The 23,438-nt window shown below is 40.2% G+C and overlaps 9 protein-coding genes across 9 annotated transcripts; 5 read left to right on the forward strand and 4 right to left on the reverse strand.

The window, feature by feature from the left end:
* Window positions 1-42: 42 nt before the first annotated feature.
* On the forward strand, window positions 43-1,390 carry LOC108094961 (gram-negative bacteria-binding protein 3). Its single transcript, XM_017195824.2, has one exon. The coding sequence runs from the start codon at window positions 74-76 to the stop codon at window positions 446-448; it is 375 nt and encodes a 124-aa protein (XP_017051313.1). The 5' UTR covers window positions 43-73; the 3' UTR covers window positions 449-1,390.
* A 5,601-nt stretch (window positions 1,391-6,991) lies between these two features.
* LOC108094802 (formin-like protein 2) lies at window positions 6,992-7,980 on the forward strand. The gene is made up of 5 exons (XM_017195573.2): window positions 6,992-7,152; window positions 7,210-7,239; window positions 7,397-7,471; window positions 7,675-7,743; window positions 7,812-7,980. The coding sequence occupies exons 1-5, from the start codon at window positions 7,060-7,062 to the stop codon at window positions 7,881-7,883; spliced, it is 339 nt and encodes a 112-aa protein (XP_017051062.1). The 5' UTR covers window positions 6,992-7,059; the 3' UTR covers window positions 7,884-7,980.
* Window positions 7,981-8,193: 213 nt separating this feature from the next.
* LOC108094805 lies at window positions 8,194-8,606 on the forward strand. Its single transcript, XM_017195576.2, has one exon. The coding sequence runs from the start codon at window positions 8,221-8,223 to the stop codon at window positions 8,527-8,529; it is 309 nt and encodes a 102-aa protein (XP_017051065.1). The 5' UTR covers window positions 8,194-8,220; the 3' UTR covers window positions 8,530-8,606.
* A 1,314-nt stretch (window positions 8,607-9,920) lies between these two features.
* Window positions 9,921-10,481, forward strand: LOC108094742 (gamma-hordein-3). Its single transcript, XM_017195490.2, has one exon. It carries the CDS (start codon window positions 9,951-9,953, stop codon window positions 10,404-10,406), a length of 456 nt encoding a protein of 151 aa, XP_017050979.2. The 5' UTR covers window positions 9,921-9,950; the 3' UTR covers window positions 10,407-10,481.
* Window positions 10,482-10,488: 7 nt separating this feature from the next.
* Window positions 10,489-12,284, reverse strand: LOC108094963 (bleomycin hydrolase). Its single transcript, XM_017195826.1, has 2 exons — window positions 11,504-12,284; window positions 10,489-11,446 (listed from the first exon to the last, which is right to left on the reverse strand). Exons 1-2 carry the CDS (start codon window positions 12,092-12,094, stop codon window positions 10,562-10,564), a joined length of 1,476 nt encoding a protein of 491 aa, XP_017051315.1. The 5' UTR covers window positions 12,095-12,284; the 3' UTR covers window positions 10,489-10,561.
* Window positions 12,285-13,282: 998 nt separating this feature from the next.
* LOC108094770 lies at window positions 13,283-14,321 on the reverse strand. Its single transcript, XM_017195542.2, has 2 exons — window positions 14,137-14,321; window positions 13,283-14,008 (listed from the first exon to the last, which is right to left on the reverse strand). The coding sequence occupies exons 1-2, from the start codon at window positions 14,195-14,197 to the stop codon at window positions 13,341-13,343; spliced, it is 729 nt and encodes a 242-aa protein (XP_017051031.1). The 5' UTR covers window positions 14,198-14,321; the 3' UTR covers window positions 13,283-13,340.
* A 765-nt stretch (window positions 14,322-15,086) lies between these two features.
* On the reverse strand, window positions 15,087-15,585 carry LOC108094808. Its single transcript, XM_017195579.2, has 2 exons — window positions 15,485-15,585; window positions 15,087-15,415 (listed from the first exon to the last, which is right to left on the reverse strand). The coding sequence occupies exons 1-2, from the start codon at window positions 15,543-15,545 to the stop codon at window positions 15,276-15,278; spliced, it is 201 nt and encodes a 66-aa protein (XP_017051068.1). The 5' UTR covers window positions 15,546-15,585; the 3' UTR covers window positions 15,087-15,275.
* A 4,245-nt stretch (window positions 15,586-19,830) lies between these two features.
* On the forward strand, window positions 19,831-20,735 carry LOC108094779 (uncharacterized transmembrane protein DDB_G0289901). Its single transcript, XM_017195551.2, has one exon. It carries the CDS (start codon window positions 19,868-19,870, stop codon window positions 20,645-20,647), a length of 780 nt encoding a protein of 259 aa, XP_017051040.1. The 5' UTR covers window positions 19,831-19,867; the 3' UTR covers window positions 20,648-20,735.
* A 1,682-nt stretch (window positions 20,736-22,417) lies between these two features.
* On the reverse strand, window positions 22,418-23,085 carry LOC108094783 (gram-negative bacteria-binding protein 3). Its single transcript, XM_017195557.2, has one exon. It carries the CDS (start codon window positions 23,069-23,071, stop codon window positions 22,613-22,615), a length of 459 nt encoding a protein of 152 aa, XP_017051046.1. The 5' UTR covers window positions 23,072-23,085; the 3' UTR covers window positions 22,418-22,612.
* Window positions 23,086-23,438: the final 353 nt, after the last annotated feature.

Below are 23,438 nucleotides of genomic sequence, written 5' to 3' on the forward strand. Positions count from 1 at the left end.
AAACCGGTTCGCTCAACCGATTTCAGTTCTGTTTGAAAGTCCGAATCTGCAACACGTTCCGTTCTGATCCGTGATGGACCGACTTCCGTTGTGTCTGGTGCTCCTGGTGGTGGGGATTTGTTTCTGCCACGCCTACGAGGCTCCTGAGGCCCAGGTGCGCGTGTTCTACCCCAAGGGTTTCGAGGTTTCCATTCCGGATGCACATGGTATCTCGCTGTTCGCCTTCCATGGCAAACTAAACGAGGAGTTCGACGGACTGGAGGCTGGGCGATGGGCACGAGATATTCCAAGTGCCAAACGGGGTCGTTGGACCTTTCGGGATCGTGAAACAAAGCTAAGTCCCGGTGATACTCTGTACTTCTGGACGTATGTGATTTACAATGGACTGGGTTATCGACAGGATGATGGAGCTCATGTGGTCAGCGGCTACGATAACAAAGAAAATTAATTTTTTCTTTCGAAAAAATAAAAGTTTTTAAACAGAGCTTAAAGCTCTAACAGAATCTTTGTTTAGAGAGCTCGGTCTAATTAATCGAGTGCCTCCCTTGGCTTTGAAAGATTAAATAATCTCTTCTCAGTACACCAAGAAAAAATAGAACTTATACATAGAATTACAAAGATGCTTAAAAATCAAAAAAAAAAAAAAACAAATTTTTCAGACCAGCAACTAACGTACAATCCTTTTCTCTATATCATCACATTTAACGTGCATTTTCTTAACGGTTAAGCATAATGTTTTCGAATCAATTGATATTTAAATCAAAGGAATAATAATACTTTAATGTAAAATCATATTTTATGCACTCTCCGCTCGTCGTCATTATCCTCCACCGCTTTTCATTGTGGCTGTGACGTATTTAATTATTTTCGTTAGTAAAAACACTTTTATCCAATGCAAATTTATGCACTTTTAAACGCTGTAATTAATCATAAATAAAACGCGAGGCATTAATGGCCAAATGGAGCGCAGGGCACTGCAATGCGATGGTCTGAAAATTGCGTAAAATGAAGCTCGCTCTCAAACCAACCGATATAATTTGCTTTATGCACTGGCAGGAATGCACGTACTCGCAAACAGCGGCGTTCGTAAAAACAGAAACACAAAACCGTTCAGCAAACATTTTTTAAGCAAAATAAAAAATGTATAGCTATAATTGTTGGTTGCAATTATAGATTAAATATCACCTGTTAAGCACATGCAAAATTACATTTTTTATAACAAAAATTTATTGTTACTTTAAAAATTTTCATTTTACTCCTACAATGAGTATTTTGGTTGAAGATTTGTATTGAATTTCTTAATTCGGGTAATAAACGTAATGCAAAGTACATATTACAAAGGAAATAGGTTATTATTAAGGTAATAAAACGTATGTATATCTTAACAAAATTGGTAAAATGTATTTTCTATATGACACTCAGCTAATGTTACGAGAACTCATAATCGGCAGCATTACTTACTTATTACTTATTTGGTTAATCTGTATAACAAAAATTAAATGTTGTTCTATTGTTTCAACCGCAACTGTGAGTACATATGTACTTACATAAACGCACCCAAACACATACTTGCACTCACGCACGGTAGACATCGTGGCAAAAAGTTTCCAAGGATTCACAAGGCAAATTGATGAAGTTTTAGTTGCGGCAACTTCGCTACGTGATGTGTGCGTTACCAGACAGAGACGCACTGTCCACGGACCACGCCCCTTTTCGTACTACTCCTTCTTCCTGCATGGTGTGTCGCCCGATGTCCTGGGACCGGAGTCCTTTGTGCCCGTTCGTTAACTTTTTCTCGCTCCCGCTCGCCTCGTTGCGGTGGCTTTTTTGTAAGCAACAACAAAGCAATAGCAAATGCAATTACAACGCAACGAGCACACATTTTTTGCACTCACTGTGCGCCGAGTTGAGAGTTTGGAGCCACGCTAAATTGGTCTGGCAAATGCTTTTTGAACAGCCCCGGCCACGCCCCCTAGCCCCCTTTTTTTTGCTGCTTCGGTACCTTTATAATTTTCTGTTTTCCCGAGCATTGCGTAGCAGCCGTTAAACGCTTCATTGGCGCCCTCCCCTATCGTCCTTAACTTTTCCTTTTTCCTTTTGGACCGCCTGGAATTGCCAAAAAATTCATCGGATTGTCCTCTTACAAGGAGGAAAATCGGATTGATAACTTACAGTGCTTCCAAGCTTTGTTTGAGCTAGCTTATTGCCAATTCAAATGATTCAATGTCATCGGAGTGTGGAGTTTTACTTTGATATAACTAAAACTAAAACATATTATTAAAATACAAGTCCCCCAGTGTATTTTGCTTAAAATATTTATATTATCTATATATATAAAAATGGAGACAAAATATGTGCGCAATCGCATCACATGAAAACGGCTTGACCGATTTGGCTGAAAATTGGTAGGGAGATAGCTTAGAACCAGAAGAAGGTTTAAGCATAAGAAAATTTTGGGAAAACCTTCTGGAAAAGTCGCTAGCGGCTCAACAGATGTACACAATGTTGTATGTAAAAAAAAAGATCATAGCTGCGTTGATTTTGTGTATCGATGAAGTCGGTAAAAAAATATTTAAACAAAAAATAGAGCGAGCTTAAACAATTTGAAATAATGCCTGCTGTTAGACGAATAGGAATTGGACGTGCAACATTGACTATTATGTTGTTAAATTGTGTTGACCAGCGAAGCGGGCACAGGACCTCTAGTAATTTATAAATAATATGGATTTATTGAGCTTATCAATAAGCAAATTTGTAAGTGATGTGTTTGATTCTTGAATCCCAAGGCCAAAAGCTTGTGGGTCTAGACTCTAGCGGCTGGATGGGATCCTCTAGAGTCTAGACTCTAAGCAACGAAGTATTCATAACAGAAAGTAAACCTAGAATGCAGAATACTGCTACAAGGTCTGACGCAGATATATATTAACTGACATATGTATATAATGTACAATGTAATTGCTGCCTTAAATACTTTACGATAAAATGGTAAATAAAAAAATCACCTTTCATTGATACATCAATACTATTTGTTTTGGTCATTCGTTTTCCATCGAAGGAATAGTGAATGTGTCACTCGCTGGGAGGATCCATTATCATGGCAAGGTGCTTTTAAGGAAGCCTGTTACACACGTTTCGACGCTTAATGCCCGACACGTTCCAAGCTTTGGGGCGTGCCGAGCTGTCTGTCCGCTCCGCTGGCTGCCAGTGAACATATACATATGCATGTATTTTTTACAGTGTTTGCTGGGGCATGGCAGTGTCATAAATATTCTTTGCCGCTGCTTTATTTCTTGCCCCGACAACGAGAGCGACAACGATGACGACTACGAGAAAGCAGTTTATCAATAATGCAAAATATTCCAGCAGGGAAAGGGTGTGGGAGACACGTTGGCCACCTCCGGAGCTCCCATTTGGTTACCTTTCACTGGAAGAAAAATCATCTTATGTTTAGAAAAATATGTTTCATAGAGAATAGAAAGTTTAGAAAAATAAACTTTGCCATTCCTCTTGTTGGTGTTGTAGAAAATTTAGAAAATAGCTTTTTGCTTAGAGCCAAATTATTGAAATTTGAGAGATCTATTGACCCCGCTTATTTCAAACGTATAATAAAGTGATCATTCTTCCAAACATAAGATGAATTACAATGAATTTTTCTCTGCAGGTATTTTTCCCTTCGATATTTGTCAGTTTGTCGTGGCCAATAAATATCGAATTTATATTGTCGGGTTGAGTGAGACTTTCCACTCAGTGTAGGTGTTTGGCACTAGTGCCGTTGCCCAGCGAAGCGGCATAAGCTGCTTGGGCTACATCCCTAAAGCTCCTCGGCCTTCGATGCCATTCCGATGCAGAGTAGTCCCCCGTGACAGCGACGAGGAGCGATGGGGAGCAGAAGGAGCCGCAAGGAGCAGCTAGGAGCACCGAGGAGCATCGAGGAGCAGCAAGGAGCTGCAAGGAGTAGAAAGCTGTCGAACCAGCCGCTGCACTCTGTGTGCATGTTTGTCGATTTGACTACGATTGCGGAAACGTATACAGTTCGTTGATCATTATCCGGTTCGTGATGCCCTCGTTTGCCGGCGACGTGATGCAGTTTTCCGGAGTTGAACGGGCGCTATTGAACTTATTACCAGACAGTTCGCTGGTAGAGGGTATCTGGGCTCTGGGATCTCGGATTTGGTTATTTGGCGAATATGCATCAACAACTAAAACACATTTCACCGGGCTCCCTGCCGACCGCCTGGTTTATGTTTTGCATTAGCGCAATGGCTTGGTCTGGGCAAGGCACTTTGTCAATTGGGGCAGTCGGGCATTAATTTCACTGGCTACTTATGGCGCATTTAACGGCAGCAGCAGATCTATGGGCCACTAATGGCCGGGGCGGTAATTGAATTTTTCATTCCCGTTAATGCCATTTAAGTGGCAATGGTAAATTGCCAAGAATATTGGCCGGTATGTGTTAATTCGGCTTAGCTAAAATGTTGTCTTTCGTGTAATGGAAACAAATACATAATTGTTTTAATTTTTGGAAAGCTAAAAGGAAGAAATCGATTAATCAATATGCAATCTTTTTGATATATTTATTTATTTTTTAATCTAGAGCTTTATACCCCTTAAGATCCATTTGTTAACTAAGTAACAAATTAAAACTATTTACTATAGTGAAATTTGGCAACAGAGCCACTTCCTGTGCAGAGCAGTTAGTCTCGGCTGGAAATCAATATTTGCAACTCAAAACGGGCGAGCATTTCAAATTCGCGATGACAGTTGACAGCCTGGCAGCGGCAATCGCACAAGAAGCTGCCGCTCAAAATCAAATTAGAGCAAATGCGAAGTACTTGAAGGAAATGCGCTGCAAGCACAGGAAACCGGAAGGAGGAAGAACAGGACGAAGAAAGGAAAGGGAACGGAGGGGGATGGGGATGGAGATGGGGATGGGTAGGGGAGGGGGGATTAGGGTGACCCGCAGGCGGAGGTAAAGGTAAAATCAAATAACAAAATCTGATTGAATTGAAACTGAGGTAAGTTGCCGGGCGAACTGATTTATTGATTTTCAAGCAGCGTTTTCAGCTTGGCTTTGCAAATTGAATAAAGTGGAATTTCAGGCGCCCTATTGCTGTCTGTCGTCGCTTTTGTTCAATAGTTTCTCACGGCATTCACACATGTAAGTAGCGTAAACACAATCGCATTTTTTCACTTATTAGTTTAAAACTGACATAAAAAGCCATTGTCCTACAGTTTATTATGAATTTAAATCTCAAAGAAATGCTTAAAAGGAAAAAAAGATAGCTTTGTTAAATTTTAAGCTTCGTGTTAAGAAAAGAGTTGATGGTATTTTTACCGAATTTTCCTCGTTCTTAAATTTTGTGAAAATTCTAAAGAAATAACAACTGTAAAAGAATTCCGAAAGCAACTCAAATTCAATCCTTTGAAGTAGATTTGTGCCTTCAGTTAAAGGATTACCATTTTTAAGTTTTTGATCAGTTTCTGGCTGCGTTTTGCAGACCCAAAAGCACTTCAACTTGTCGAAGTACATTTTTGGAGCTTTAGGCGCATCAAACATTTTATTTACAACACATTTACGCATTTCGGGCTTTCGAACGTGGCACTTTTTTATGTTTTTCGTATTTTTGTCGTTTGTTGTTTGCGTTTGGCGTTGAGTAGCGGAAATAGTAAAAGTTTTCTAATGAGAAAAGTTTCCTCACAGACAAAGAGAGAGGAAGCGCTGGTGAAAGAGACAGCAGGAGCTGGAAGGAGTGCGACGGCAGACGTGCGAGTGGGAGAGCTTTAAGATGTCCTGGAGGAGGAAGAGAGAAAGCAGTGTCCATGTTGTCAGCGAATTTAATCATTCACCACACTCAAAAATTATTTTGTTTTTAATTTTACAATTATCGCTATTAGATAAGAAAATGAGTATTGTCTTTAAAAATTATATTACTTAATAAATTTATAAGCCATTACAAAATCCGGAGAAAGAAAAAGCTGTATCCTATTCAGCACCGAGATCAAATTTTTTGTATTTTTCATAATGGAGTATGCAATTTTTTTAAGTGTATCCCCTCTCTCTTTCTTCAAGGATGTGCGAGTGTGCACATCAAAAACTAAACACGTCAAAGTAAGCAACGGAAATGAGAAAAAAGTGCGCTTATTTATTTTTTGTACTTTCTTTCACGCCCGCCCCCTTTCTCCGCCTCCTTTTGACAGTTTTTGCGATGTCGCCTGCACTTCTGTTTGACTTGACGGGCGAGTGCGAGCGAGATGGACAAGGAGTGGGACAAGGACAGTGAGATCCTCGCGGCGACATCAAAGCGCGTTATAATTCGGAATTATGCAAAGCTTAGCAAACGTGGACGCATTGTGGCGTTTACAAGCGGAAATAATGAAAAATAGCGCGAGAAGCTGAATCATTTGTCTCCTTGGCCAGGGGCGGAAGGGGCGTGGCAAAGCGGGAGCGGTAGCAGATTGTTGCGTAACGTTGTAACCTGTAACGATGTAACCATAGCGGCAACGGAAAACGGAGATTGCAGCTGTAAAGCGATTTCGCCAAAACACCTTGACTGAATGCAATCTAATTGCTGCACTGGAAATAACATCCCAAAAAACATTGCTAAAAATGTATAAAATATTAAAATGGTAAACAAATTCATAAACATTCAATTTAAGTAATTAGAACATTATTTTTAATCTGATAAACCTGTAATAAAAAAATAAAAAAAATTCTCTGTGTTAAGCATTCCGAATAGAATGATTTGATCATGCTATAATTTTCTATTTCCCACTGAAGCGGCAACTTTGAGTTATCGACGTATCTGCAAGATGCATCTTAAACAATCATGTTTTAATATCCAATTAACGTGTTTTTGTCTATCGCCTGGCATGTATCGGCCACAATTTTACGAGATTCTGGATAGCACCGCCAACAAGCCAATTAAACGAAATCCCCCCAGCAGAATTATCGGGTATATAAAGAAGTCGGGATGGGAGCAACCGTACAGAAAACAGCAGGCGAATTGTCCGGGGCATTTTCACCATTTTAGTGAGCCGTAAGAACGTGACAGCTCGGAAATGAAGCTATTTTGCGTTGTTTTGGTTATTTACGTTGTGGCTCTGACCCTCTTCGGAGTCGACGGACGCGGCGGGGGATACACTGGGGCAGAGGTAAGACTCGGTGGTTTGCTGTGACCTATCAACGGGTTAAATCGTCTGTCCTTGCAGGAACCGAAGTTCAACGGGCTGTTCAGGCGGGTAAGTACAATGGGGTCAAACTGAAGGCCAACGGCAGACCCAAAAACCAAAGACGCCAAAGCAGATTAGGCAATCGATTCCAAGGACTCAATGCAATGCCGGCGTGTTATCTGCTTAGACCTCTTAATTCAAACTTATGTTAAATGCCTATTTCCAGGCAAGACATCATGTCTCCGAAATGAAAGGCGGTCTTCTCCACGGCAACGAACCGCCACCACCACCGAAATTCCGAGTAAGAACTTAATTACTACATTAGAAATACCTATGCGCTAATTCAGTACGAATTATTTATTGGCAGTATATACGTTACGAATAGTTTTCATTAGACAAGTAATTCTTAAAAATTAATTGCTTAGAAGGGGATTAAAACGAATTCTATCATCGTAATTATTATTGGCTTAATTAATTCGATATTATTTATGGTCTTTTCCTCAGTCTCGTCGTGATGCATTGGAGGAGTCACTGCTGGCCAATGGGGACCCATCTCCGCCAAAACGTATTAGGGTACGTATACAGAACTCGCAAAATAGTTAAAGTGATGTCTAATGCGTAAGTGCTCCCTGAATCTATAGCAACGTCGTCAGGCTCCACCTGGAATGCCCCCACCACCTGATGGTCTGCCACCACCACCCCAGTTCCGTTAAAGATTCCTGAAGGTATAGCATAAAGTTGGGCGTTTGTGCATGTAAACGGGAACCACATCGAGGCAAATAAAACTAGTTTGAAGCATTCCAAAAAGTACAAAAGCGAAATCTCTTTAAATCGTAAACCATTAGGTTAAAGCACTTCTGGGAAATTGTATAAACTAATCACCTCAGGCAGCTGTTTATTAGAGAGGGAATATAATCCTGGTTACAACAGGTTTTCTACCTGTTACCTTTCTGGTACCCCTTACCTACCTGTTTCTCCTATTTAAGGATGAGTCGGGACTCATCGGCAATCAGTTTACATTCGTCACCCGACAGTACAACAGACCTTAAGATGAAAGTACTCGCTATTCTTCTGTTAAGCAGCCTTACCATTGCGATGGCTTTGGCACTTCCTGTCGATCTCGGTGCAGATGTTCCAGCTGGTGACCAACAGGCAGTTGCATTGGCCGATTTAGCGGATTTGGGAGCAGAAGATCCAGCGGCAGACCAGACCACGAACACTATTCGCCGGCCTCGTTTTTTATTAAGCAAACTGTTTAAGCCACAAACCGTGGTGGTTCAGCCTGTGATCGTTCAACGACCTGTTCAACCATATGGTGTATATCAACAATCCTATCCGTATTATCCAAGACGATTTTAATATACTGCTATCTAACCTATTGTATTTTAAGCAAATTTAATAAAATAAAGAAGCACGACCTTTAAGTCAAAGATTAATGCTGTTGTTTTTATTTGATGCAAAGGCAAATTTCTTAGCGCAAATCCCTTAAGTCGAACACAGTTGCCGTCTTGCTGGCTACTCGACAAACGCTCCTTGGGAACTCTCTAATGCCTAATTAGGCATGCCGGGCACGTAGCACCGATTCCCGAAAAAACTTAGCGAAGGTCGCGCCTCGGTGACGATGACAACAACTGCCACAGAGGACACGACGTTGCGGGATTTTTAAATAATTTCATTTCAGCAATTGGCGGCTGACACAAGAGTTCACAATAAACTTGAAGAAAGGGCACTTTAAGTACTCGTTGTCAATGGTTTAGTGCTGAGGGATATGGAGTAGTTTCTAAATATAAGATTAAATGTATTGAAACTGTTTTAGATTGTTGTGATATTCATAACATATATTAAAGATAACAATTATGTGTTCAGCGAACGCTAGCGTTTAAAAGTTCTGTCCCTATCTTTTAAGGAAAATCTTAAGAAAATGCTTTATGCTTAACTAATAGTTATTAGAATTAACTAATTAGTCATGGGAATGCGGAGGTACAGTTTTCCAAAAGACAAGGTGCCATTATCGAGTCAGGTAGTAAAAGTTACCTGCTCTACTTATTCTTACTATGAAACTATGAGTCAAATCCATCGGTTCACATTAAATTTCAGTTCGTTAGTTGGTAATCACGATGCAAATATTGTTTTGCAAGATTGAACAGATTTGGGGCGACATGGGTAGACCAGATTTTAAACAGTATGTTAACCGACTTCGATTTTTTACTGCAAATCCATGTAGTCCATACTTAAAACATACTTTTCTATTACATTCAGCGAAGATGCATCGCTTATACGGATTTTTATCGTATTGAATGTCAGTTTATTTTATAATAAGAGGTTGCTGGCCTTCAAATCAAATATTTTTCGTGTTGTTGGTAATGGAGCAAAATCTTTAACAGGAAAAACTAGTAAAAATGTATGTCCTACAGATAAAATCAGTACTTCTTCTTGTCATTTTAGAAAAAAGGAAAAAATGTAAATAACATTTTTGGAATTTCGTTTATTATAATTTCGGTTTTGCCAACTATACCTGCATAAGTTTAACCATACGTTATTAAATACGAAATAATGTTAAAGAAATCACAAGCACCAATTACTTTGGGACGCAGTAACAGAATTCCAAGAAATAATTATATTACTTAAGGGTAACTAAGCCACCTGATCGCCTTGTGCAGATGTTCAAGGGAAATGGGAAAAACCTGGGTCAGGTAGAAAGAGCTGACTACTTAAGGACGAGTCAGGTTTCATTGGCCATCAGTTCACAGTCAACGGCAGATCTTACAACACATATTGGGATGAAAGTCGTCGCTATTCTTCTGCTAAGCAGCCTCACCATTGGGATGGTCCTGGCATTTCCTGGTGACTACGTTGCAAGTGTTGCTTTGCCAGTTGGTGACGAGCATGTTATTGCATTGGCCAATCCATCAGATGCGGGATCCGGAGAACCATCGACATCGGCAGACCAGATTACTAACAGCATTCGCCGGCCTCGTCATCTTCTAGAAAAATTGTTTGAGCCAAAAGTGGTCGTACAGCCCATAATTGTGGAGCGATCCTCGCCGTTACAATATCAACAAGCCCTTCCCGGCCCCTATCAGTTCCCAGATCAGTTTCCAAATCAGTTTCCAAATCAGTTTCCAATTCAGTTTCCAAACCAGTTTCCAATTCAGTTTCCAAATCAGTTACCAAATCAGTTTCCAAATCAGTTTCAAAATCAGTACCAAGTACCGAACCAAGAAAGGGAATGGTAACTGTATTTTAACAGGTAATCAAAGCTTATTTAATGTAAAAATAAACGTAATAAAAAATTGTACTAAAAAAACCAATAAAAAGTGTTTTTCTTATAAGTACCAGAAATTGTTTTGTATTTTTAATAAGTGCCAATGACAATAAAAAGCAATCGAAGCTATTTAAGCAAGGCGCCCATTGGATCCCAAGCGGGCAGCTCCTTGGATTTGGGGATTCTGCTAGCATGTAAAACCCCTGGTGGTACAAATTTCTCGTGAACCACAATTTCGAAGGCGTATTCTCTTAACCAGTCTGCTTCCATAAAAATGCCCTTCCTTTTTATCGCCTTTTTCTTCAGTCCTTTCTCTTTTTTAGGTTCGTCTTCCTCTTTAAGGCTCCCAGTTGATGGACTTTCGTCCACAGTCGAATCACTGATGGTGCGGAATTGCACCGGCTGATTCATTGAATCCAGTGCAACAGATGTGAGCAGTAGAGCTGAATCCCTACGGGAATCTTTGTAGAGGAGCCTCTCCGCTTTTGTAAGGGACTGGCCCACTTGACAGCCGAATACAAGGTCAAATCTATGGGATCTTAGGCTTAAGGGCCCGGATTGGGCATTGAGTCTACTGGAAAGATCGCAGCCCAACCAAACAGGCATTCCGCCAACCAGGGAGTCCTTTATGATCTGCATTAGGACGTCCATTGATTGGTTGTTATACCTGTGCGGCTCACCATCTATCATATTGGAGCTGTGGGCGATTGTGTAGTTGGTCTGTGAACTCGAGGACATTCGAGGATCGTGACCGAGGCAAACGAAGGCATCCAGATTGAAGGAACTGGCCACCATCACCTCGTAAAAGTGTACCGAATTCAAGTTGATTAGAGACTGGTGGCGCTTTTTGTGGTCATAAAATGTCCAATCGAAAACTTCCGGTGGTTCCCCAAGGCAAATGCTCAGCACGCGGAAAAAACGAGGCATCATGTCTTCAATGAGTTCGGGCAGTCGGTTGCCATTTCCATCAAATGTGAACTGAGCGTGCAAAGCGCTGGCATATTCACGAAGCTAAGGATTGTAAAACATATATTAAATCAAATAATACAACCAAAAGCTAATACCTACCTTACTCCTCAAAATCTGATTTAGTTTAAGGGTCCGCTGATTGGATAGATAACATTTTTTGGGCATCACGCCGTACTTCTTGACCAGGTTAACGAACATCTGCCAGTTGCCGCCATCTGGAATAGCGTTCTTCATCAAGTGCCGAAAGCGGCGTCCATCGAGCGGCTCACATTGTTTTAGAAGGTCGGCCACTGTCCACAGGAAGTAGTTGCATCTTTCCAGCTTGTGCCAGAAGAGTAAATGGGCTGCGGAGAGTTCGAAGTCCGTCGGAAGTGGCAGCTTCTTATCCATTCCCTGACGCAGGAGGTCCAAGCCCGTGCAAATCCATCCCGGACCATCTGTGGTGGGCTTTTCCTTGTTATCAACCTCGTGCCAAGTTTTTTTTCCGGAAACTTCGGAGTTTAAGTCCGCCTCAGATCGTAGACACACGTTGATCGGATTTCGAGCGGTGCAAAGATTCTGAGCCAGCCGATTTTGCGGAGATTCAAAAAATGCCGACGACCAGGCGGACAACTGCGTTTTGGTCAGCAGAAAGCCCATTTTCGTATCTTGCCTAGTGGGCTTGTTCCAATTGTCGCCAGTGGTTGACATTAAAAAACTTCAAAAATAGACACTACAAATTTAGACGTTTTTTCTATTCGTGCGAAATACCACCGGCCTATTTATTTTATCAAGACCAAGAAAAGCCAATTATAGAACGCTTCTGTTTATGTGCCGACCTATTACAATTTTTATATATAATATTTTTCTACGCTTTTGCTTGAACTTGTCAGTTTTTAGTTTTTTTTCCATTGAAAAATACATTTTGGGAAACCAGGGTTACCAATCATTTTTAATAAAATAAAAATATGCAAGCTTAGCAGCACTATTTTAGTGTTGATAACATAAGTTTTTTTTTAGATAAAATCCTACAAGTGCATCGCAACCCTATTAAGATCAAATATTAATCTGCTTGTCAACGAATCAAACAGTTTGATTTTTTTTTTCATTTGCTTAACAAAAGCTTAAAAAAACAAAGCGCAGATAATTGGCAAACATCTACATATTTGACAGGTAAATAATAAATTAAATTGTTTATTTTTCCATTCAGATCTTTTATGTACATATGTTCTAACACGTAAATACACTTTATAATCTTAAAGCACATTTTTTATATGCATCTGATAAAGTTTAGTGAAGTCTAGTTTATTTTACACGTAACCGGTTAAACACAAATTTTTTTGACGGACCTTAATTTAATTAAGAACATTTCCCAGAATTTGTTCAGTACTGTTTGCTGCTTGCTAAGTGAATTTTTTACTGTAGCGCATTTAGTCAATTTGCAGAGGACAAAAGATCAAGGTCACTAATTAAGAGTTCATTAAATTGGTTTAAAAATACCAATAACAAGTCTGGCAGTCAGATAAGAAGAGGCCAAATAGGCCAGATCTCGCTGGGAAAACCCCTGATCTAAATACTAAGTGCCACCAGCTCGGTAATTGTATTCCAAGCGCCACACGCCCCCAACTGTCTGGACTGCCTAACTAAGCGTTAGGAATTGGAATTAACAATCCCCAATGCCGTTGCGGTGAATTTCCCGCTAATCAATCACATAACCTAAGCTGGACGGCATTTCCCAGTAATTGACCCACACACACATACTTGTGGCCCCAGGTAGTGCGAATCGAGAGATTATGGCTAAGAACCCCTCACGTTCTGGCTGCTAAATTTGCATTTGCCAGCGACAATAGGAGCTTCTGGAGAAGTTAAGATATTGATTTACACCACTTAAAGTTCAAGTCAGTTTGAATGCTGCAAATGCGCTTTATTTCGAGCGACTAATGTCTAATTTGTAATCCTAGACGAAGATGTTGCCCAGGGTTCTCTGAAGTTGGGCGTTGAGATCGGACATGGTTTTTTTGAGATTGTCCTGAACCTCTTGTTGCACACGTTGAACGTATTGATTGGTCTCGGCAACTAGTTTATCGCGATTGTCAAAGGAGTAGCGGTCGCCGAGGAAGGTTTGATCCCCAACCTTGGCAATCACGGTTTTATCGGCCAGTTCGATGATTACATTCCCATTTGAATACTCCACCACAGCCGGCTGCCCGTTGATGTCCACAGTTTCCTGTTCGTTTACACCTGCTGGCTTTGGCTGGAAAGTGTACACCTTTCCGTTCTCGGTCAGCTCAAGAGCTCCGTTTATGATCCGCACAGTATATCCACTGTTGACGATCACACCCCCTTCACTAGAGGGCCCATAGATGAAGCTGTGTCCATTGCTCTGAATTATGTTGGAGCCGGTCCGGCCGTTGATAATAACGTTGCTGTTATAGTTTTGGCCACTTTCCTGGGAGGGGTCCTCTTCGCTTGAGTCATCGTTCGCAATGATCCTGCGTCCATCAGATCCTATCAAGACAACCTTGCCATCGGGTCCTCGGATGATCTGGCCAGCTCCGTTTGATAGGAAGGTGTTTCCATTGCTGTGTACTATCCTCGAATCATCGGATCGCTGAATGTTTGCAGCTAGAAGGTAAATAATTAGACAATTTGGTTAAAACAGTTCACAAATTGTCTGCTGAATAAAATTATGTTTTTGGATTTAGTTGCAGCTTAAATGTTAAGCAGGAAAGCAAGATAATTTATGTGTTTACCGCTAGTCAGAGTGGCGATGGCCACCACCAGTGAAATCCAAGTTCCAGTGCACAAGCCCATTTTGCATTGACTATGCCAATGCCAAGTCAAGAGTCAGCTATTTATACAAGCTCACCAAATATCGGCGCATCAACTCGCAGTCGTTCTATATTCTATATGATCGGTTCTCAGTACTTGTACTCTCCCAGTTGGACAGATAAGACGCGGGGGAAGGTCAGAGGTGCAACTGCCGGGAATTGCCAGCGACAAGTTTGTTTTGTTTACTTGCGGTTGAGCGAGTGATCCACTGAGTCACGGGCTTGCCATTCGACTCCCGATTTTGTTGAATAGACAGAGAGCGGAGCGAGTCAAATCGGGAAAGCTTTTGGGCCAGGCCAGTAGTACGCACATTTGAAATAAACCGGTAGGATGGGAGGGCTACAACATGCATTAAGCTGCAGAAAATAATACAGCACGTGCCGACTTTGTTTTGACGATCAATGCGCGTCATATGAAAAAACCCATAAACCGGTTTTCATCCTTATCAATGAAACTGTTACAATTATCAGTTTGTTTTAAAAACAAACACCCTTATAAAGATATATATTTAAATTTATTAAAATAAATCACAAGGCACTTAAACACAATTTCTAAGTCGTACCTCTTAACTTGAAGAATGAAGAATAAAGTTTAAAGCTAAGATCCTGCATTCAAAACTTGTTGCTTATTTAAGGCCGTTTTTTATGCCTATATCAGAAATTTCCCAAGACTTCAAATGATTGCAGAAAGGTGACCCAAAATCAGACACACTTCAAAATTTGTATATTAAAATTTTAAAAGAAATTGCATTCATAACTTTTTAATTATTGAAAGATGATTTCTTTACATCTATTTAAGCTAAAAATTTCGGGGGCTTGCAGAAAGGTAAACTGCAATATTTGTTTTTAATAAAGTTAAGAATAATCTTCTGTTTAGTGGTTTCTTAGTATATATTTGAATATTTATTTGAGTATGACAATGAAAAAGTATAATCGTAAGAATCCAGTATACTTCTAAGAAAAATGTAGTTTAGTAAAGTTGCTTAAAATTATTCATAAATTCGCGGAAAAAAATGCATAACGACTCAGATATTCGTCACGACTTCCACGCTTTATTAAAATTAGTAACGCCATTTGCCTTTCCCATTCGAGTGGATGATTATATTATCGGTAGACTCATCTTCTCCGCCGTTCCAGGCGGGTCCACCAATTGGTCCGCTATTGGAGGCAGGTCCCCAGTGCCAGCGGGGATTGCCGTAGACTTTGGGACATGTAAAAATATTTGTTTTATAAATAGAAGAAGAATCTATATTCTAGCTTCATCACTCACCGCTGAGAACAGCGAAGCAGAGCCAGAGCAAAAGCACCGCGATATGCTTACTGAGGAACATGGTCAAGGCGAGGAGTTCCAATGATGTTGCATTATATAGACACACTTATTTTATACGGCTCCTATCGCCAAGTCGCTCTCTATCTCTCATTTGACTCGTATCTCTTGGATTGCCAAAGTCCCTCTCTTTCTCTTTTTGTGTTTGGAAACGTGGAGGGGTTCGATAATGGCCCCAGCTCAATCGCCTTATGCATAATGCAATTTTCTGTTCTTTGCACTCTTTCAATTCGCAGTCAAAACCCTCGTTCTACTATTGTTACCTAGAAAAAATACGTACGTATATCGCAAATGCTACACAGAAAATTTGTGGTAGATCAGGAATTAGAGTGGTGCTTAACCAGCAAAATTAGAAAAAGTAAAACTTAGATAATTCTTTCAAACGTAAGTGACTCCACTTTTAGAAATAAACAATATATGTATAGTTACTTAAAAAATCATACCTAGTGTATCTGGCATCATTTTGTTTAGTGTAGACGCACAATAGTCGGGCAATTAAGAAGTTTCGCCATGTGGCTACGTTTCTAATTATTTTCAATTGAATTGCTTTGCTATACGTAAAACTTTTTCCATTGCTAGTGCCATTAAACATATCGTCGAACTGCTCGCTCCCACCTCGGAACCCGGCCATTGACATTATCCATGGCCCCCAAGCGTCGAATGGGCGAGTCGTGGGTGGGTGTTTGTATCTAACCTGCACTGCATTGGGAAAAGTTAAGCTCTCGCCGAGCCAAGTTTTACAATAAAAATTAAACAGGTATTGCGCTGTTTGTTAATGACAAGTGCTTCGTTTGAGTGGCTGTGGATTTGGATTAGGTGGACAGGGGGTGGGATAAATACTCTGGAAAATAAAGCAATTGCAAAGCGTAGAATAAAAAGTTGGACTTCCATTTGGCGAGAGACTGAATTAGTAGGAAGTGCAAATTATTGCAGCCACTTAACATGTTAGTTTGTTGATTATTGTTTTGTTAAAGATTTACTACCCGAACTTATGCGCATTAAACATCGAGAATATGGACCTTGTCAGTTGGAAACTGGAATTGATTTTTAAAAATAATTTGCTTTCAATTGGTTGTTGCAAATATTAAGCTGGTTTTATTTTTGTGGTTTTATTTTTGGTTTTATTTTTGTGTCAAAGAAAGCAAGTCAATTTCAACTTTTAATTGACCCAAACATAAAACTCTAAGTATACATATTTTTTTGAGTTTGTCCAATAGAACATTATTTTCTACAAATTGACTTACTTGTTAAATTATTTATCGCATTGTTGTTACACGTTGAGACTGTAATTGAATTCAGGCTGTCAAGTGCAGGTTAAGAAGCTTAATTTAACCTCAATGTGTTGCTTTGGCTTTTATTGCCACATCCGATGTTCTTTATTGTATTTATGTGCGTCTTACATTAGCCCAACTGCAAACCGAGATCAGAAATGTTTCCAAACGGCGGGAAGATAAACGACTTTGAGTCTGAAATACGGCATGTATGTAGGTTGGTCCATGGACGTCGGCTTCCCACTTGAACTGGGGGAATTCCCCATACAATCTGCGACTGGTCAAAGGCAAATGCGTATCCGTTGTTGTTGCTGTTGCTGTTCCTGTTGCTGCCGCTGCTGCAGTGCGAATCGAATCGATTTGATTTTCCAATCAATTAAACTTTATATAAATTGCGTCTGCGATGCTAAATATAACAACAATTGCAGAGCGAAAGCAGAGCCAGCAACAACAGCAAACATTTCCACAAAGCGCAGATAGAAAATAGCACTAGAGGTATTTGTTCTCCCACTCTGTTTGTTCCTCCCCCTTCCCACCTATCTTTTTATCCCCCTCTCTCACACCTCCTCTAATTCGCTCTCTGTCGCTCTTCAATGTCTCTATCAACGGCTGACTGCACAAGTACAAAAAAAGTGTGTTCATCGGGGGATCCCCCTACACTGAGATATAAAAAATGCAATCCAGAATAATTAAAAAAAATTAAGGTATTTTCTTTTTGCACCTACACACCTTTGCTTAAGCATTTTATTTGGTAATTAGATGAGTATATCCATAGAAAGCTTTAAAAGTAAGTGCCTAAGTTACAATTGTTTTAAGATTTTAAATCGCATTAATTCTTTATAAATATAGGTTTAAAATATGAAATATAACACTAACTAACATTGAATAAAAGAAAGTATACTACTCAGGTGACTTGTGACATCAATCTTATTCAAACTCTACGTATGTGTGTACTTAAAAATTTAAAGATTTTTTCGCTCTGTGTAATTTCCAATTGAGTGGGAAGAGTAGTGGATCTGTTGTTGGTAAGGAAAGGTAGCTTGGCTCTGGGACACTGCATATTGCACGACTTTGACTGCATTTTCGCATTTGGCAAATGTTTTGTGTGTGATTTTGAAATGCAGACGATGATGTTGGGCTGCTGCAGATGACTTGCGACGTGAGCCATTGTTAGAAGAGAGTCGGGAGTGGAGAGGAAGGCCAAAGACACGGAAAGTGCATTTGATCAATCGAAAATGGCAACAATCTCGAGTTTTAAAGTACTTGCACAAAGGCAGGTGGTCTTAATGAACACAATTAGCCTAATAAGTAAACAACAACTTGGGGCAAAGTGAGCGCCAGCGAAGCGACATTAATTCAATTATTAAGGCGAGCTTTATAGGCATTACCTGCAAGAGGATGAGGATTCATTAATGCTAATTGAGTACACAGCCCCGGAATATATGTTCATATATATATATATTTGTTATGATCCAGGACAACAACACAAGTGTTTTCGAATGTACATAGAGCCTGCAAATTACATTCTGTAGATGCAAATTTATTTACTCGGTGGCTAATTTGGTTGTTTAGTGATAGAAGGAACTTTAAGATGCAATCTATTCAATCACTTTGAACCAATAAACTAATAAATTAGTTTCTAATTTGATGGAAGCTGATAATAGCTAGCTGTTTCTCACAGATTCACTTGCATTTCAAAGTAGTCGTGGTATAACCTAAATTAATTGATGACACGAGATGGTAGTAAACTTAAGTGAAGTAAATTCTTAGGTTGTTGAATCTAGTTTTTGCAAATGCTTAAGTGGTTGTGATTTTCCAGAAGCATCTGAGTTATATATGTTTCTTACCCCTGAGAAAACATCATCGACAACAGCCTGACAAAGTTATGCCATTCTTCTCCATTTTGCTCAATTTTTTATTCCTTTCAGGACATTTTGCACTTGGACTAATTTCAAAGAGCCATATATCAGCATCTCCCCAGTCCACCCACCCACAAACAGCCTCACGGAAAATTCCACTCTCTCCGCTTGTGAAAAGACACCTGTAGACTGGCAAGTCTCACACCACCCACCTTGCCACCCACTAACCCCTTTTCACGGGAAAAAACCTGACAAATGTGCGTCAAGTTACTGGCAACTTATTTTCCACGGCCACGCCCCGTGTCCGCCCACAGTTTGAACCGAAGTTAAGCAAAAATATTTAACTTGGTGGCAGCGGAATCTTTTATAATTAATTTGCCACTCTGCCGGCTTTTTTACTCGCGGCTCACGACTTGCGGGCCCCACGTCCCTCGACTTCCCTTTTCCAGAGTTGGACGTCGGCTTCATATTTTACCCATTAGATGACGCCCGCATTTTCGTGAAATAGTTTCAGCCCGGACACGTATTTATATTCATGGGCGAATGTTACGTTTTCTTTGGGCGTTCGCTGTCTTTAAGTTTTCTGATTGCGATTTATGGGGGTCGACGCCAGGAATAACATACAGAGTGGAAGACTCAGCACGAGATTTGACATTTTGAGAGGAGCTTGATTTATACTGATGGCCTAGGTGAAAGATGGTTTTAAGGATAAAAGCAATTTAAAGTAAAATCTTAAACTTCCGTTTCCTTTCATTGTATATAGTAACACTCTTTTATTCATTGGTATAGTTAAAACTGTATTATGTTGTGAAAACTTCTTTAAACCTGTTTAATAATACGTATTGTTCAATTTATTTATGCAACCTTAGTTGAATAGAGACTTCCATCTACATATTTCTGCTTACCTCGTTTTAATTCAAAACCTTGCTGAACAGTGTACGAAGTTGACTTTTAAAGCTATACAGAAAAGTGTCTGAAAAGTAATGCTCGAGATCTGAAGCTTATTTTAAGCTTCAAAAATGCTGATAAGCTCTTCGACTTTTTCACGTCATCTACTGATTGATGGGTTATCTGATTCATTGAGCTATTTGCTAATTCTTGTTTGCTTAGGTCTGTTTATTTTTTGTATTCTCGCTGGCTGATCTTGGAAAAAACACGAATCGTTTTGGAAGATCAGTCATCTATTTGCTCTCTTCATGATGAGGTCGTTTTTGTTTGTGGCGATGCTGCTGATTCCTGGTTCCAGTTTGGCACAACTGGTTTACAGAGACTATGGCTTTCCATTCAGAGGAGGATTGAATAGAGGACAAGATGGTCTTATTTATGAAGGCAATAGGGGAGGCCCCTTTTATAATGGCCATCTTCAAACTCGATTAATTTCCGAAGGATACACTGGGGGCCCATTCGGCGGTAATTATAGAGAAAATGGATTGATCAGTGGTGGTAACACTGGAGGACCTTTTGCCGCTAACCAAAACCAAGGAAATTTAGTTTCCGGAGGAAATAGTGGAGGTCCCTTTTCTAAAAACCAATGGACGGATGGCTATCAGTCTTCAGGCTATCCCGAAAGTGGTCTTATTAGTGGCAGTCAAACTGGAGGTCCATTCGCCAACGAAGATCTTATTTCAAACACCAACAGCGGAGGTCCGTTTAGCCAAAATCCAGGAAGATATGGAACACCGGGCCAAGGTGGTCTGATTAGTGGCAAAAGGCCAGGAGGTCCTTTTGCCCTGGATGACAACGAAGAAGGAGTAATTTCTGGAGGAAGTAGCCAAGGTCCCTTTGCACAAGGTGAAAGTGGTCTTATAAGTGGAACCAAGAAAGGAGGGCCATTCCAAAGTGATAATCAACAAGAAGGACTAATTTCTGGTGGGAACAGTGGAGGTCCTTTTGCCAATTCAACTGATCAAGGACAAGCTGGAAGTGGTTTGATCAGTGGCAGTAATACTGGTGGACCATTTGGCAACGGAAAGTAAAGGATACTTAAATTTAAATATAAAAGTAGTATCGTAGTGGTATAAAATTCAAATAAAAAACACTTGAATGCTACAAGCATCGAAAGTACATTAAGTGCTCTTCACCTGAGGCTTATGAAAAATGTGTTCTGAGTTTTTTTTCGGTCGTAAGTAGGTATATATTTTTTCCCCACTTTCCGCATTAAGTTGTCGTCACAAGTCATTTTAGCGCCTGAAATCTGAAAAAAGGTTGTGAAAAAATGTGGACTATATGGGCGTTAAATGAAGCGTGTGCCGAGTGTCCATGTGGGTGGGTGGCGCAAAAACGGGTGGTGCAGGTGGAAATGGGTGGTGCTGGTGCAAGTGCAACTGCAACTGCCACAATCTTGCCGCTAGCTGGATTTTTGCGCCAAGCGAAATGAGAAAATGAGAGCAGAACTGCTGGCAAATGTTGCTGACAGCGTCACTTAGTCCGCTTTCTTCGTGCCACAGATATATGCACTCACACGCTCACCTGAATATATGGTAGGTATATATGTATATAGTCGGGTAAATAATTGCAAAAAAGTGCAAAGGCAGTATGCCTCTCCGCACAAATTCTTAATGCACTGCAAATGAGATGTGACAAATGGCCTGACCAGGCATAATAATATATTTATTATTCCATATTACACCAATTTACCGAGGTATGTGTGCACTATGTAATTTTCTAAATTCTGGGTGTCTGTGTACACTCAACTTTCACGGTTTTCGATTCTCGGCTGAAAGCGGTCAGGGAGCCAGGTCAAGCGCAAGGCAGAAAAAGCTAACACAAAACAGTCGGTCCCAGGAGCGGATTTAGGAATATAATGGTCCAAACCAACATGAACAATAAACGTTAAGAATGTATAATACACCAACTTTATATACCATAAATCACTGCTTCTGCATTATCTAGCAGGAGATGATCATAGTATAAGGATTTATTACTTTATTTATCCTGTTGGTTAAAGTTTCTTATGGAAGGTTAAAAATAATTTAAACTTATGCCAATATAATATTTAATATTTTGAGCAAGATTAACTTAGACTCCCTCAGGAAGATAAAAAATAACTTCTTTCGAGCCAATTTCAAGTCGATTAAATGGCTCCCACCTTGTGCTTTGAAAAGAAAACCTTTCAACACACGCAGAATCGGAAACTTCTAAATAACTATAAGCTTACCAAGGGCAACTTGAACTGGAACTGAGATGGCAAAAAGTTTTATCTGCTTTCTGTTAGCCTCGAGGGAAAGTTAAATGGTCTAAGAGCAACCTTTTATGCAGTTGTTTATGGTCGTGTGTGTATAGAGGGTGGTGGACCCATACCTGACGAAATTCTTTGCTGCATTTTTTCTTGTTTTTGGTGTCCTCGGTTGCGTCTCTTCAATTTATAGCGGCAGTTTTTGGGTGTCGCCCTTTAAACACGCTTGATGAGCGGACAAGGGAACTTTTCAGTATGATTTATACGATCCGGATACTAACTTGCGTATCTGTGACAAAGTGTTTCTTTGATTTATGGCCCTAATGGGAAAAAATGAAGCCATGCAATGGTTTTCAAATACATTGTTGTGCCAATTGTGGTGAAAGGGGTTTGAGAGTCTGCAAACGGATTTCCTACAAAACTTGTTGAAATGAGGGTTAAAGGCATCTTCCGTTCTTTAATTTGTGTTGAGTCTTTTAGCTTATGTATACAAAAATTATTATACCATATTTTGAATAGGAATTAGAGATTATAATTTTCTTAAAATAAAAAAAAAACAATCCGGATCCCATTAGGTCTTTTAGTTTGTTTTATTATGCGCGGATTCAGTTTCGTCACAGCATGTTTATGACGGGGTATCAATAAAATCTTAAAAGGCTCATAAAAAGTGTGTTCTCGAAAGGTCAAGCGTAAGTTGAGTATAGATGGTTTTTTGTTTTGCCACTGACAAAGCTATAAAAGAGTAATAGCTTTATTAACGCTTAGTTTAGTTCACAATTATATTGATTGTGTTGTGACCGTTGGCGATAATCGGTTGATGACCACCGTTGGAACCGTTCACGTCGAGTACCTGGGAATCACCTCCGCCAACGACATAAGCCTGGTTATAATTGTGGTAATCGACGCCATTGTACCTGGCAGTAGTCCAGTAGTATAGAACATCTCCCTGCTTGAGTTCCTGGTTCCGGTTGCGATAAGTCCAGCGTCCATTCCGGGAACTCACTATATCGGCGGCCCACGTCTGATCGGACAGATCGTCCATCTGCTCGTTGACTTTGCCGTGAAAGGCGAACAGCGAGATTCCGGGCTGATGGGGAATGGAGACCTCGAATCCTCTCGGAGAATTGACCTTGACGGTGGCCTTGGGCACATCGTAGCACACACTCCCGCCCACGGAAATAGCGACTAGGAGCAGATAGACTGGCAGCTTTGTGGTTCCCGACATCGTGGTGGTAACTGGATTCTGTCGGGAGCTGAGACCCGGCTTTTGTAGCCCGCCATCCAAAGCTTATCTCGTGTTGCTGTTTCTTATTTTTGTTGTCCCGCGTAAGCTGAAAAATTCCCACCGGTGCATCCCCCCGCAGCAAGGGGAGCTCTGCCGCGTGCCCAAAAGTAAGCAATAATAATATTTACATAGCAATATTTCTACAAATTAAGAGCGAAGAACGAAGCTGAGCATTTGGCTAGAGAATCGATGTGCGACATGGCTTTTTAAATAAAAAAGGAGTAAGATTAAATTAAAATTAGAGTGAAGAAGTATTTCTAAAACAATGTATATTTATAAATTAAAGAATAACATTTTGTTGGCTTCG

Source organism: Drosophila ficusphila, unplaced genomic scaffold (genome assembly GCF_018152265.1).
Source record: "Drosophila ficusphila isolate 14025-0441.05 unplaced genomic scaffold, ASM1815226v1 contig_414, whole genome shotgun sequence".
In the NCBI taxonomy this organism is placed as follows: domain Eukaryota; kingdom Metazoa; phylum Arthropoda; class Insecta; order Diptera; family Drosophilidae; genus Drosophila; species Drosophila ficusphila.

Bases quoted from the DNA above. Each gene is read 5' to 3' on its own strand.
- LOC108094961 (XM_017195824.2), top strand. From the start codon at position 74: ATGGACCGACTTCCGTTGTGTCTGGTGCTCCTGGTGGTGGGGATTTGT.
- LOC108094802 (XM_017195573.2), top strand. From the start codon at position 7,060: ATGAAGCTATTTTGCGTTGTTTTGGTTATTTACGTTGTGGCTCTGACC. The intron at 7,153-7,209 runs GTAAGACTCGGT...CTGTCCTTGCAG, and splicing joins GGGGATACACTGGGGCAGAG to GAACCGAAGTTCAACGGGCT. The intron at 7,744-7,811 runs GTACGTATACAG...CTGAATCTATAG, and splicing joins CTCCGCCAAAACGTATTAGG to CAACGTCGTCAGGCTCCACC.
- LOC108094805 (XM_017195576.2), top strand. From the start codon at position 8,221: ATGAAAGTACTCGCTATTCTTCTGTTAAGCAGCCTTACCATTGCGATG.
- LOC108094742 (XM_017195490.2), top strand. From the start codon at position 9,951: ATGAAAGTCGTCGCTATTCTTCTGCTAAGCAGCCTCACCATTGGGATG.
- LOC108094963 (XM_017195826.1), bottom strand. From the start codon at position 12,094: ATGTCAACCACTGGCGACAATTGGAACAAGCCCACTAGGCAAGATACG. The intron at 11,447-11,503 runs GTAGGTATTAGC...TACAATCCTTAG, and splicing joins ATCAGATTTTGAGGAGTAAG to CTTCGTGAATATGCCAGCGC.
- LOC108094770 (XM_017195542.2), bottom strand. From the start codon at position 14,197: ATGGGCTTGTGCACTGGAACTTGGATTTCACTGGTGGTGGCCATCGCC. The intron at 14,009-14,136 runs GTAAACACATAA...TTTACCTTCTAG, and splicing joins CATCGCCACTCTGACTAGCG to CTGCAAACATTCAGCGATCC.
- LOC108094808 (XM_017195579.2), bottom strand. From the start codon at position 15,545: ATGTTCCTCAGTAAGCATATCGCGGTGCTTTTGCTCTGGCTCTGCTTC. The intron at 15,416-15,484 runs GTGAGTGATGAA...CATGTCCCAAAG, and splicing joins CTGCTTCGCTGTTCTCAGCG to TCTACGGCAATCCCCGCTGG.
- LOC108094779 (XM_017195551.2), top strand. From the start codon at position 19,868: ATGATGAGGTCGTTTTTGTTTGTGGCGATGCTGCTGATTCCTGGTTCC.
- LOC108094783 (XM_017195557.2), bottom strand. From the start codon at position 23,071: ATGTCGGGAACCACAAAGCTGCCAGTCTATCTGCTCCTAGTCGCTATT.